The 15,124-nt window shown below is 44.5% G+C and overlaps 1 protein-coding gene across 1 annotated transcript in view; it reads left to right on the top strand.

Annotated features, from left to right (window-relative positions):
- The window catches only part of PLPPR5 (phospholipid phosphatase related 5), a 503,376-nt gene that overhangs the window by 206,277 nt on the left and 281,975 nt on the right, over window positions 1-15,124 (top strand). Inside the window, exon 3 of the mRNA XM_073593102.1 lies at window positions 5,363-5,613. Within this exon, the coding sequence (XP_073449203.1) occupies window positions 5,363-5,613 (251 nt within the window). The remainder of the gene's footprint in view (window positions 1-5,362; window positions 5,614-15,124) is intronic.

The raw sequence follows: 15,124 nt of genomic DNA, 5'->3' as shown, positions 1-15,124 counted from the left end.
CATGTGCACGAACAAGGGTAAGAAGTGAGCTTACCTGTGTGACAGGGTGGTGTAGAGCAACCACCACCATGGTGAAGTGTAGCGGTAGTGTACCTCGAGCGCCGCATCGCCCCAGGTGAACAAGACGCCCATATATAGACGCCGCCGCGAGGAGGCCCGCCAAAGTCACGTCCGCATGGCCGAGGGTGGGAGGAGCCAGAGCGGGAAGCCGACCATTGGTCGGCGGCCGCTGAGACCAACCCACCAAGCCTGCGAGCATGTAAACCAGCGTGAGGGGCGCGGCGGCGCCAGGAGGCGCGGCGTACGTCCACCGCTGGTGACGTGACGTCGATGGGCAGTGGCGGCATTTTTACCTTGGCCCTTGATATTATTATCATTTTTATTTCCAGAAACATGACATGTCTGCTCCTGATGAGTGGTCTTGAACCACGAAACGCGTCGAGCTACCGGTTGTCATTTACTGTCCCAACCCATGTTATACCGAGTTTTACCCCTTAACAGGAATTTGAGGCCAGCTATCAGGCAGGCATTACTTTGTTTTAACCATGTACGCATTCTGACACCTGGTGATCCCTGGTCTATCTTCAATAATATTGCTTATACTCATGTTATTATCCATGTTACCTGTATATCTTTTATATCCTTGATAACTATACTACTGGTCCTTATGTTGATCTCTGGTTATCATTGCTAACATTTTACCAAGTGTTATATTGATATTGTCTGATACCATTGTTTGTATGAACATGCAAATAAAGAATTTTATTGACCCACCGTTTGTGTCGGCTTGCAAACCATTGGCTTCATATAAAGTCCCACCTCCTCTTCCTTACCCACTGGCTTTTGCTTGCGGGTTTTCTAGATATTGTGTGACAGGGATGGAAACGTGCGACCTCTACCCGGCGCAGTTTCATATAAAGTCCCACTTCCCCCTCCCCCTTGCTGTTGTTTATATGAATAGGGATGGAAGCCCATGGTTTGCTCTATTGCTCTACCTTGATATTACCAGATTGTTATCATCCTGCCCCTATTGATTTCTTGGGAGCCTCACCTGTGTTTACCTTTTTGTCATTTTTACCAGTTCCAATCGTACATGCCATGTTTCTTATCCTGTTACTAGGTTTATCAATTTCATGGTCAACCCTTTCCAAATGGTGGTCCAACCCAATTGTGGGTGGGTGGTTGTGGCTGGCCGGTGGGCCGTCCGGCCCTTGCCTGCCCGGGAGCTGCGATTGGCACTGCCGGCCTCTGGGCCCCCCCCCCTCCCCCTTCTTCGCCCGCCTCCTTTGGTGGGCGTGTGTGTGGGGGCGGGGCTTGCCGCCACTGCCCATCGACGTCACGTCACCAGCGGTGGACGTACGCCGCGCCTCCTGGCGCCGCCGCGCCCCTCACGCTGGTTTACATGCTCGCAGGCTTGGTGGGTTGGTCTCAGCGGCCGCCGACCAATGGTCGGCTTCCCGCTCTGGCTCCTCCCACCCTCGGCCATGCGGACGTGACTTTGGCGGGCCTCCTCGCGGCGGCGTCTATATATGGGCGTCTTGTTCACCTGGGGCGATGCGGCGCTCGAGGTACACTACCGCTACACTTCACCATGGTGGTGGTTGCTCTACACCACCCTGTCACACAGGTAAGCTCACTTCTTACCCTTGTTCGTGCACATGTCATCCTCCAGCTTTCCCATCCCTCTTTCCCTCACTCCATTACTCACTCCACTCACTCACTCACTTCTACATCACGCTCACTCTCCACTCTCCCCCCCCCCCTTTCCCTCCTCTTTACCCCCCCTTCCCCCCCCCCCCCCCCCCCCCCCAACCCTTACCTTTCCCCCCCTCTTTTTTCCCCCTCCCTCTTCCCCCCGCTGCACATACACTCCCTGCATTATCACTCATCTTCCACTCTCAACTCTAGGGTGCCTCGTGGCTCTGCATCGCCCTGGGGGGGATTGCCTGTTTTGGTCGCCGCGGCGGGGGGGCCCGCCTCAGCTCCCGACCCGGCATTAGTTCCGGATGGTTGCCGTACCTGGCCATTCACCATTTACCCACAATTGCCGTGAGTACTTTTCAATTTTTGGAGGATTATTTAGCCCTCTGTACCCATTTTTACCTTGGCCCTTGATATTATTATCATTTTTATTCCAGAAACATGACATGTCTGCTCCTGATGAGTGGTCTTGAACCACGAAACGCGTCGAGCTACCGGTTGTCATTTACTGTCCCAACCCATGTTATACCGAGTTTTACCCCTTAACAGGAATTTGAGGCCAGCTATCAGGCAGGCATTACTTTGTTTTAACCATGTACGCATTCTGACACCTGGTGATCCCTGGTCTATCTTCAATAATATTGCTTATACTCATGTTATTATCCATGTTACCTGTATATCTTTTATATCCTTGATAACTATACTACTGGTCCTTATGTTGATCTCTGGTTATCATTGCTAACATTTTACCAAGTGTTATATTGATATTGTCTGATACCATTGTTTGTATGAACATGCAAATAAAGAATTTTATTGACCCACCGTTTGTGTCGGCTTGCAAACCATTGGCTTCATATAAAGTCCCACCTCCTCTTCCTTACCCACTGGCTTTTGCTTGCGGGTTTTCTAGATATTGTGTGACAGGGATGGAAACGTGCGACCTCTACCCGGCGCAGTTTCATATAAAGTCCCACTTCCCCTCCCCCTTGCTGTTGTTTATATGAATAGGGATGGAAGCCCATGGTTTGCTCTATTGCTCTACCTTGATATTACCAGATTGTTATCATCCTGCCCCTATTGATTTCTTGGGAGCCTCACCTGTGTTTACCTTTTTGTCATTTTTACCAGTTCCAATCGTACATGCCATGTTTCTTATCCTGTTACTAGGTTTATCAATTTCATGGTCAACCCTTTCCAAATGGTGGTCCAACCCAATTGTGGGTGGGTGGTTGTGGCTGGCCGGTGGGCCGTCCGGCCCTTGCCTGCCCGGGAGCTGCGATTGGCACTGCCGGCCTCTGGGCCCCCCCCCTCCCCCTTCTTCGCCCGCCTCCTTTGGTGGGCGTGTGTGTGGTGGGCGGGGCTTGCCGCCACTGCCCATCGACGTCACGTCACCAGCGGTGGACGTACGCCGCGCCTCCTGGCGCCGCCGCGCCCCTCACGCTGGTTTACATGCTCGCAGGCTTGGTGGGTTGGTCTCAGCGGCCGCCGACCAATGGTCGGCTTCCCGCTCTGGCTCCTCCCACCCTCGGCCATGCGGACGTGACTTTGGCGGGCCTCCTCGCGGCGGCGTCTATATATGGGCGTCTTGTTCACCTGGGGCGATGCGGCGCTCGAGGTACACTACCGCTACACTTCACCATGGTGGTGGTTGCTCTACACCACCCTGTCACACAGGTAAGCTCACTTCTTACCCTTGTTCGTGCACATGTCATCCTCCAGCTTTCCCATCCCTCTTTCCCTCACTCCATTACTCACTCCACTCACTCACTCACTTCTACATCACGCTCACTCTCCACTCTCCCCCCCCCCCCCTTTCCCTCCTTTTTTACCCCCCTTCCCCCCCCCCCCCCCCCCCCAACCCTTACCTTTCCCCCCCTCTTTTTTCCCCCTCCCTCTTCCCCCCGCTGCACATACACTCCCTGCATTATCACTCATCTTCCACTCTCAACTCTAGGGTGCCTCGTGGCTCTGCATCGCCCTGGGGGGGATTGCCTGTTTTGGTCGCCGCGGCGGGGGGGCCCGCCTCAGCTCCCGACCCGGCATTAGTTCCGGATGGTTGCCGTACCTGGCCATTCACCATTTACCCACAATTGCCGTGAGTACTTTTCAATTTTTGGAGGATTATTTAGCCCTCTGTACCCATTTTTACCTTGGCCCTTGATATTATTATCATTTTTATTTCCAGAAACATGACATGTCTGCTCCTGATGAGTGGTCTTGAACCACGAAACGCGTCGAGCTACCGGTTGTCATTTACTGTCCCAACCCATGTTATACCGAGTTTTACCCCTTAACAGGAATTTGAGGCCAGCTATCAGGCAGGCATTACTTTGTTTTAACCATGTACGCATTCTGACACCTGGTGATCCCTGGTCTATCTTCAATAATATTGCTTATACTCATGTTATTATCCATGTTACCTGTATATCTTTTATATCCTTGATAACTATACTACTGGTCCTTATGTTGATCTCTGGTTATCATTGCTAACATTTTACCAAGTGTTATATTGATATTGTCTGATACCATTGTTTGTATGAACATGCAAATAAAGAATTTTATTGACCCACCGTTTGTGTCGGCTTGCAAACCATTGGCTTCATATAAAGTCCCACCTCCTCTTCCTTACCCACTGGCTTTTGCTTGCGGGTTTTCTAGATATTGTGTGACAGGGATGGAAACGTGCGACCTCTACCCGGCGCAGTTTCATATAAAGTCCCACTTCCCCTCCCCCTTGCTGTTGTTTATAGGTCTGATGAAGGAGCCATTGCTCATGCTCCAAAATGCATTACTGCTCCTAGCTTGATGTGTGTTCCACATGGCAAATGTGCATTCCATCTTGGTTCCGGGAGCCAGGCACCCATCTTGCCCCAATCCTCTCCCCCTGCAGCTGCTAATCGGCTTAGCTTTGTGGAGGTTGCGATAGGAGCCAGGAGTCGGGAAAACTATGATGATGTCCCTGTTATTATACCAGATCTCGTAAGTGTTTTAAACATATATGTATTAAACCTTTGGAAATACTGCACTTAGAAATGCCTTCTTCTTGCTCTTAATGTCTTGTACCAGAGTTGCTTCTACTGGACTCTCTGAAGTGGTGCTCCAGTGCTATTACAATTGTCATATACCATCCCCATGATAAACACCTGATACAGCTCACTGGAAGAACTTTTGGCAGAAGTGCCCCATTCTACTTTTTTTTTTCTCAGTCTCTGGGCGAATACTGCAATAAATGGAAGTACCGCTGAGTGGAGTGGCCTAGCTGCTGAGCCCAGCCCCATCCAACTTTCATAGAGTTTGAAAGGCTGCCAGCAGTGGGGCTGGCTGGTACACCAGTGCCCTTTAGCTGCAGCTAAATGCCAGATCCTCATGCACAGGGCTAAATGCCCAGTGTGCATGAGGCCTTTCATTGAACCCTATTCAATTTCCTGCTTTTGTCACTGGGACAGATATTGGTGGGGAATCTCCTCAATCCAGACACATACAGCAATATAAACCAGACAGAGTTCTACATAAAACAAACATTCTGGCTGAATATGGGCTTTAAAACTTCTGCCTGTATATACAGTATATTCCGTTGTAATTTCTTGCTGGTGTTCTAGTCCAAAATTCCACTCTGTACAATTTACATACTAAAACAATGCTGTATGTATTTGTTTTTCAGGAATTTATACTTTTGGATTATTTGCTACAGACATATTTGTAAATGCTGGACAAGTTGTGACAGGAAACTTGGCTCCACATTTTCTTACAATTTGCAAACCGAACTACACAGCACTTGGTTGCAACCAACTTACACAGTTTATCACTGATGCCAATGCTTGTACTGGAAATCCAGACCTTGTTATCAAGGCAAGGAGAACATTTCCATCCAAAGAAGCAGCTCTCAGTGTATATGGAGCAATGTACTTGGCTGTGAGTATCTCTTGACTTTCACTTACATTTTTGTAGTTTTGCTATAGTTCTGAGGTCTTGAATCACATTATTTAATATAGTCAGTAAGAATAACTTACAAAGAATAGTACTTAAATCAAGATATATAAAGGGTATAGAAAGGGTACTTGCTTTAAAGTGAATCTACAAGCAAAACTGGCAGGGGAGATCCTACAATATCTGACACATTCAGCGATATCAATTTTCTGGTCAACCTGCCATGTGATGTAGAGGCTGGTGGAAGGAACCACAGCACACAGCAGGGAACTAGGAAATCTCAGATATGTCAGATTCTGTAGGATCCTCAGGGTGCAGTCTGACAGAGAGTGTAGTTGCCAGTTTAAAGTGTGCAGTTTATGTTTAATAATTGTGTATTTATTACTGAAGGTTGCGCTCAGCCTCAAAAATATAGGGACTGCTGCACTAAAAAATCCCTGGGGTACTGGGATCCAAAATAATTTTGAAAAATAAATAGTGCACTGTCTGAAAATGAAATTCAAAATGTATGTGTCAAATATATGCATCAACACACATATAGCTTAAAAAAAACACAACAATCAACCTTACAAATATACAGTTCAATAACAATATTGCACATGCAACACTAAATACTGGTGAACTAACAACCAAATGTGCTTTAAAGAGATTTTTATTGGATATGTAAACCAATTCAATATAAAGTGACTTGTGCACTCAAAACTGTTTAAAGTGAGATAAAGCAAATATGATATCAAAAAACTTATTTAGATAACAAATGTTCATAGACAAGTAAGTAAAATGCCCACTCAAAGTGTCCATCCATATCCTTGGTGTTACAGTGTCTTCATGCAAAACCAATTTAAAGTGCCAGTGCTCCACCACCGTGTCCTGAATGAAATGAATGGCTGCTTACCAGAGGCTCAGATCCGCAAGGGATCTTATGCACATATCATATGTCCTGATGGAATGGATGCTGCTCCTTATGGACATCTCACCGGGATATTAGAGTGATAACAGGCTCTTAGTTCATAGATGTTAGGAGTTAATATCAAGAAAATAACTCATAGTGAGTTATCCTTTAAAAAGCCAAAGTGTTTAATAAAAATTGCACTTACGGAGTATCAATGAATTCAGAGCAAACAATCAAAGTATTAGCACGGCCGCCTGCAGCATATTTGGTTGTTAGTTCACCAGTATTTAGTGTTGCATGTGCAATATTGTTATTGAATTGTATATTTGTAAGGTTGATTGTTGCATTATTTTAAGGTATACAGTGCCTTGAAAAAGTATTTACACCCCTTGACATTTTCCACATTTTGTCATGTTACAACCAAAAACGTAAATGTATTTGGTTGGGATTTTTTGTAATATATCAACACAAGGTGGCACATAATTGTGAAGTGAAAGGAAAATAATAAATGTTTTTCATAATTTTTTACAAATAAATATCTGAAAAGTGTGGAGTGCATTTGTATTCCGCTCCCCTGAGTCAATACTTTGTAGAACCACCTTTCGCTGCAATTACAGCTGCAAGTCTTTTTGGATATGTCTCTACTAGGGATGAGCCGAACACCCCCCTGTTCGGTTCGCACCAGAACATGCGAACAGGAAAAAAGTTCGTTCGAACATGCGAACACCGTTAAAGTCTATGGGACACGAACATGAATAATCAAAAGTGCTAATTTTAAAGGCTTATATGAAAGTTATTGTCATAAAAAGTGTTTGGGGACCTGGGTCCTGCCCCAGGGGACATGGATCAATGCAAAAAAAAGTTTTAAAAACGGCCGTTTTTTCAGGAGCAGTGATTTTAATAACGCTTAAAGTCAAACAATAAAAGTGTAATATCCCTTTAAATTTCGTACCTGGGGGGTGTCTATAGTATGCCTGTAAAGGGGCGCATGTTTCCTGTGTTTAGAACAGTCTGACAGCAAAATGACATTTTGAAGGAAAAAACTCATTTAAAACTACTCGCGGCTATTGCATTGCCGACAATACACATAGAAGTTCATTGATAAAAACGGCATGGGAATTCCCCAAAGGGGAACCCCGAACCAAAATTAAAAAAAAAAAAAATGACGTGGGAGTCCTCCTAAATTCCATACCAGGCCCTTCAGGTCTGGTATGGATATTAAGGGGAACCCCGGCCAAAATTTAAAAAAAAAAATGACGTGGGGTTCCCCCTAAATTCCATACCAGACCCTTCAGGTCTGGTATGGATTTTAAGGGGAACCCTGCGCCAAAAAAAAAAAAAAAACGGCGTGGGGTCCCCCCAAAAATCCATACCAGACCCTTATCCGAGCACGCAACCTGGCAGGCCGCAGGAAAAGAGGGGGGGACGAGAGTGCGGCCCCCCCTCCCTCCTGAACCGTACCAGGCCACATGCCCTCAACATTGGGAGGGTGCTTTGGGGTAGCCCCCCAAAACACCTTGTCCCCATGTTGATGAGGACAAGGGCCTCATCCCCACAACCCTGGCCGGTGGTTGTGGGGGTCTGCGGGCGGGGGGCTTATCGGAATCTGGAAGCCCCCTTTAACAAGGTGACCCCCAGATCCCGGCCCCCCCCCTGTGTGAAATGGTAAGGGGGTACATAAGTACCCCTACCATTTCACGAAGAAAGTGTCAAAAATGTTAAAAATGACAAGAGACAGTTTTTGACAATTCCTTTATTTAAATGCTTCTTCTTTCTTCTATCTTCCTTCATCTTCTGGTTCTTCTGGTTCTTCTGGCTCTTCTGGTTCTTCCTCCGGCGTTCTCGTCCAGCATCTCCTCCGCGGCGTCTTCTGTCTTCTTCTCCTCGGGCCGCTCCGCACCCATGGCATGGGGGGGAAGCTCCCGCTCTTCTCTTCTTCTTTTCTTCTCTTCTTCTCTTCTTCATTTTCTTCTCCGGGCTGCTCCTCAATCCATGCTGGCATGGAGGGAGGCTCCCGCTGTGTGACGGCGCTCCTCGTCTGACAGTTCTTAAATAACGGGGGGGCGGGGCCACCCGGTGACCCCGCCCCCCTCTGACGCACGGTGACTTGACGGGACTTCCCTGTGGCATTCCCCGTGACGTCACAGGGAAGTCCCGTCAAGTCACCGTGCGTCAGAGGGGGGCGGGGTCACCGGGTGGCCCCCCCCCCCATTATTTAAGAACTGTCAGACGAGGAGCGCCGTCACACAGCGGGAGCCTCCCTCCATGCCAGCATGGATTGCGGAGCGGCCCGGAGAAGAAAAGAAGAAAAGAAGAAGAGAAGAAGAGAAGAAAAGAAGAAGAGAAGAGCGGGAGCCTCCCCCCCATGCCATGGGTGCGGAGCGGCCCGAGGAGAAGAAGATAGAAGACGCCGCGGAGGAGATGCTGGACGAGAACGCCGGAGGAAGAACCAGAAGAGCCAGAAGAACCAGAAGATGAAGGAAGATAGAAGAAAGAAGAAGCATTTAAATAAAGGAATTGTCAAAAACTGTCTCTTGTCATTTTTAACATTTTTGACACTTTTTTCGTGAAATGGTAGGAAGTACCCCCTTACCATTTCACACAGGGGGGGGCCGGGATCTGGGGGTCACCTTGTTAAAGGGGGCTTCCAGATTCCGATAAGCCCTCCGCCCGCAGACCCCCACAACCACCGGCCAGGGTTGTGGGGATGAGGCCCTTGTCCTCATCAACATGGGGACAAGGTGTTTTGGGGGCTACCCCAAAGCACCCTCCCAATGTTGAGGGCATGTGGCCTGGTACGGTTCAGGAGGGAGGGGGGGCCGCACTCTCGTCCCCCCCTCTTTTCCTGCGGCCTGCCAGGTTGCGTGCTCGGATAAGGGTCTGGTATGGATTTTTGGGGGGACCCCACGCCGTTTTTTTTTTTTTTTTGGCGCGGGGTTCCCCTTAAAATCCATACCAGACCTGAAGGGTCTGGTATAGAATTTAGGGGGAACCCCACGTCATTTTTTTTTTTTAAGTTTGGCTGGGGTTCCCCTTAATATCCATACCAGACCTGAAGGGCCTGGTATGGAATTTAGGGGGACTCCCACGTCATTTTTTTTTTTTTAATTTTGGTTCGGGGTTCCCCTTTGGGGAATTCCCATGCCGTTTTTATCAATGAACTTCTATGTGTATTGTCGGCAATGCAATAGCCGCGAGTAGTTTTAAATGAGTTTTTTCCTTCAAAATGTAATTTTGCTGTCAGACTGTTCTAAACACAGGAAACATGCGCCCCTTTACAGGCACACTATAGACACCCCCCAGGTACGAAATTTAAAGGGATATTACACTTTTATTGATTGACTTTAAGCATTATTAAAATCACTGCTCCTGAAAAAACGGCCGTTTTTAAAACTTTTTTTTGCATTGATCCATGTCCCCTGGGGCAGGACCCAGGTCCCCAAACACTTTTTATGACAATAACTTGCATATTAGCCTTTAAAATTAGCACTTTTGATTTCTCCCATAGACTTTTAAAGGGTGTTCCGCGGCATTCGAATTTGCCGCGAACACCCCAAATTGTTCGCTGTTCGGTGAACTTGCGAACAGCCAATGTTCGAGTCGAACATGAGTTCGACTCGAACTCGAAGCTCATCCCTAGTCTCTACCAACTTTGCACTTCTAGAGAGTGACATTTTTTGCACATTCTTATTTGCAAAATAGATCTGTCTGATTGGATAGAGAGCATCTGTGAACAGCAATTTTCAAGTCTTGCCACAGACTCTCAATTGGATTTAGGTCTGGACTTTGACTGGATCATTCTAAGACATAAATATGCTTTGATCTAAACCATTCCATTGTAGCTCTGGCTGTATGTTTAGGGTCATTGTCCTGCTGGAAGGTGAACCTCCGCCCCAGTCTCAAGTCTTTTGCAGACTCTAACATGTTTTTTTCTGAGATTGCCCTGTATTTGGCTCCATCCATCTTCCAATAAACCCTGACCAGCTTCCCTGCCCCTGCTGAAGAAAAGCATCCCCACAACATGATGCTGCCAACACCATGTTTCACGGTGGGGATGGTGTGTTCTGGGTGATGTGCATGTGTTAGTTTTTCGGAATACATAGTGTTTTGCTTTTAGGCCGAAAAGTTAAATTTTGGTCTCATCTGACCAGAGCACCTTCTTCCACATATTTGCTGTGTCCCCCACTTGGCTTTTCGCAAACGGGACATCTTATGGCTTTCTTTCAACAATGGCTTTCTTCTTGCCACTCTCCCGTAAAGGCCAGATTTGTGGAGTGCACGACTATTAGTTGTCCTGTGGACAGATTCTGCCACCTGAGCTGTGGATCTCTGCAGCTTCCCCAGAATTACCATGAGCCTCTTGGCTGCTTCTCTGATTAATGCTCCATGAGATGTTCAAGGCTTGGGATATTTGTTTATAACCTAACCCTGCTTTAAACTTCTCCACAACTTTATCCCTGACCTGTCGGGTGTGTTCCTTGGCCTCCATGATACTGTTTGTTCACTAAGGTTCTCTAACAAACCTCTGAGTGCATAACAGAATAGCTATATTTATACCGAGACTAAATTACTCACAGGTGGACTCTATTGACTAATTAGGTGACTTATGAAGGCAATGGGTTCCACTAGTTTTTAGTTAGGGGTATCAGAGTAAAGGGGGCTGAATACAAATGAACGCCACACTTTTCAGATATTTATTTGTAAAAAAATGTAAAACCATTTATCATTTTCCTTCCACTTCACAATTGTGGGCCAATTTGTATTGATCTATCACATAAAATCCCAATAAAATACATTTACTTTTTCGGGCTGTAACATGACAAAATGTGGAAAATTTAAGGGGTATGAATACTTTTTCAAGGCTCTGTATGTGTGTTGATGCATATACAGTTGTGCTCAAAAGTTTACATTTTTCAGAGACTATGCATGATAACACAAAAACTTTTCTTTCACTCATGGTTAGTGTTTGGCAGAAGCCATTGATTATCAATCAACTGTGTTTACTCTTTTTAAATCATAATCACAACAGAAACCGCCCAAATGACCCTGATCAAAAGTTTACATACCCCTTGCCCCCTTTAACATCAATGACAGCTTAAAATCTTTTGTGGTATTTGTGGATGAGGCTCTTTATCTTCTCAGATGGCAAAGCTGCCCATTTCTCTTGGCAAAAAGCCTCCAGTTCCTGTAAATTCTTGGGCTGTCTTGCATGAACTGCACGTTTGAGATCTCCTCAGAGTGGCTCAATGATATTGAGGTCAGGAGACTGAGATGGCCACTCCAGAACCTTCACTTTATTCTGCAGTAGCCAATGACAGGTGGACTTGGCCTTGTGTTGTGGATTATTGTCATGTTGGAATGTCCAAGTACATCCCATGCGCAGCTTCCTGGCTGATGAATGCAAATGTTCCTCCAGTATTTTATGATAACATACTGCATTCATCTTGCCAACAATTTTGACCTAATTTCCTGTGTATTTGTAGCTCACACATCCCCAAAACATCAGCGACCTACCTCCATACCTTTCATCATAGGCCTTGTTGACTCCTCTCCAAATGTAGAGTTTGTGGTTGTGGCCAAAAAACTAAATTTTTGGTCTCATCACTCAAAATGACTTTGTGCCAGAAGGTTTGAGGCTTGTCTCTGTGCGGTTTGATATAGTGTAAGAGGGATCCTTTGTGGCATTTGCATAGTAATGGCTTTCTTCTGGCAACTCGACCATGCAGCCCATCTTTCTTCAAGTGCCTCCTTATTGTGCATCTTGAAACAGCCACACCACATGTTTTCAGAGAGTCCTGTATTTCACCCGAAGTTATTTGTGGGTTTTTCTTTGCATCCTGAACAATTTTCCTGGCAGTTGTGGCTGAAATCTTAGTTGGTCTACCTGACCGTGGTTTGGTTTCAACAGAACCCCTCATTTTCCACTTCTTGCTTAGAGTTTGAACACTGCTGATTGGCATTCTCAATTCCTTGGATATCTTTTTAAATCCCTTTCCTGTTTTATACAATTCAATTACCTTTTCCCGCAGAACCTTTGACAATTCTTTTGCTTTCACCATGAAATCAAAAATATACCGTGCTGTCAAAAAATGTGAAAAAGCAGCCAGCACAGCAGTGTAAAATGTGACAATAAAAAGTAAAAGAAATGTGCAGCGCTATAAGCAGACAAATGTTGAGAAAAATAATTGTCGACAATAATGCAGATAAAAATGCTCACAAAATCAGACAAGTGAAAATATTGTCAGTGATAAAATAAAATAAAAAATATATAGTGACATATAGTGACATATGATTAATATAAAAATATGAAAATACTGATAAATACAATAATGAATATCAATAAAGATTAGTGTCCATGTGTGATGATAAGGGACCACATGAGATAGTAATAAGTCCCAAAAATAAGTGATTCAATGCGAGTATGTGACAATCACTGAGATCTTGAACAGGCATCAGAGTGAGTAGTATAGTATAGTGAGTAACATAGAGAGTCCACCACCAGAAGTACCAATCTCTTACCGGAAAGATTGGACTTCTACAGGTGTACACCTGACAAGCCAATCAAGCTTGGAAGGTAACCAAGAAGGCACCAATTCAATACATGGAGTGCAGCATCTGGGCGGGCATTCTGGTGGATTCAGCAGAATGGACGCAGCTTACATGCAGATGTAGGTCAGCCAAATCATGGGTAAAAGGAAAGAAATGGGGCACGTAGCGTGATACCATAACAGATGTTTATTTAGCATAAAACCATAAGAGTTACACTTACATTTGCCAATGAGAATACAAGCACTTGAGAGAGAGGCAGTACCTGTGGACCAGCAAGGAAACCAGACGTGTTTCGCCTAAACAGGCATCACCTGGGGTTGAATCCACCAAAACGCCCGCCCAGGTGCTGCACTCCATGTATTGAATTGGTGCCTTCTTGGTTACCTTCCAAGCTTGATTGGCTTGTCAGGTGTACACCTGTAGAAGTCCAATCTTTCCGGTAAGAGATTGGTACTTCTGGTGGTGGACTCTCTATGTTACTCACTACTCACTCTGATGCCTGTTCAAGATCTCAGTGATTGTCACATACTCGCATTGGATCACTTATTTTTGGGACTTGTTACTATCTCATGTGGTCCCTTATCATCACACATGGACACTAATCTTTATTGATATTCATTATTGTATTTATCAGTATTTTCATATTTTTATATTGATCATATGTCACTATATGTCACTATATATTTTTTATTTTATTTTGCTGTCACCATGACTCAGAATGCAGAAACTTCAGTGCAGCACCGGATGAAGGATGCAAGGGTCTGTCAGGAGTCCAGAAACCCATTGACCTTTTATACACACACACACTAATTACAAGCAAACAGATCACAGGTGAGGATGGTTACCTTTAATAGCCATTCAAACTTTTGATCAGGGCCATTTGGGTAGTTTCTGTTGCCATTATGATTTAAAAAGAGTAAACAGTTGATTGATAATAAATGGCTTCAGCCAAACACTAACCATGAGTGAAAGAAATGTTTTTGTGTTATCATTCATATTCTCTGAAAAATGGCCAAGAAATCATAAATTCTTCCAGGGTATGTAAACTTATGAGCACAACTGTATATGACACATAAGTTTTGAATTTCATTTTCAGACAGCGCACTATTTATTTTTCACTATGTTTAATAATTATCAATATCTTTTTGTAGTGTAAAGCAATGTGTCCAAAAATAGTTGGCATCAGATTGTTCACATGTTTTAAGTAGTGGGCAATGAGAAATCATATTTCTTCTCTACATTTTCTATATGCTGTTTATTTTAAAAACCTGTGAGACTGCATTAATGAAAAAATTTCACGCATTCACATAGCTCCCAAGGGTGTAAGTTTTCCATTAATTACATGTTTTTTCCATTAATTACATTGGTTAAAAACCAAGCTTAAGTTGAGCATTTGTTAAAAAAATACAAGCAGAGCACACATTCAATGAAAAATACATTCCATTCCAATCATAAGAACCAGAGCTAAAGTCCTATTATTTTGAAATCTCATGCCCTAATGTAAAAGTTGAGCATAAAGTTCACATACCGAAAGGGTCAAATCATAAAAATTGCCTCAAAGTGAACCTGTATGCTAGATAAAGTATATAAACCAGCCTTCCTCCCCCTTTTTAATACAGAGGAACATTTGAAATAATTTTCATGTTTTGGGAAACCCATGCTAAATTATTTAAAAAAGAGCAAATAAAGGCCAGCACTCAGGGTATTATAAAAATAAACTGCAACAGTCATAAATGAATAAAACTGAGTAGTTTAATACAACCAAAAATAGTTATAAAATGTCAATAATAGTTGGTGAATCACCAACTATTACCAACTATTATTGACATTTTATAACTATTTTTGGTTGTATTAAACTACTCAGTTTTATTCATTTATGACTGTTGCAGTTTATTTTTATAATACCCTGAGCGCTGGCCTTTATTTTCTCTTTTTTTAGTATGATCTGTATCTACCAGCTACGGTTGGTCCAGCTGCATGGGTGTTCTTTTTACCTCCCTCCTCTCTTATTTATAAGTCATGCTACAGGTATATAAGATGTTACAATATATGGTG

This window comes from Aquarana catesbeiana, linkage group LG07, assembly GCF_042186555.1.
Source record: "Aquarana catesbeiana isolate 2022-GZ linkage group LG07, ASM4218655v1, whole genome shotgun sequence".
Lineage (NCBI taxonomy): Eukaryota > Metazoa > Chordata > Amphibia > Anura > Ranidae > Aquarana > Aquarana catesbeiana.
The sequence above is the reverse complement of the archived record's forward strand: the minus strand, read 5'-3'. Positions and strand labels throughout refer to the sequence as shown.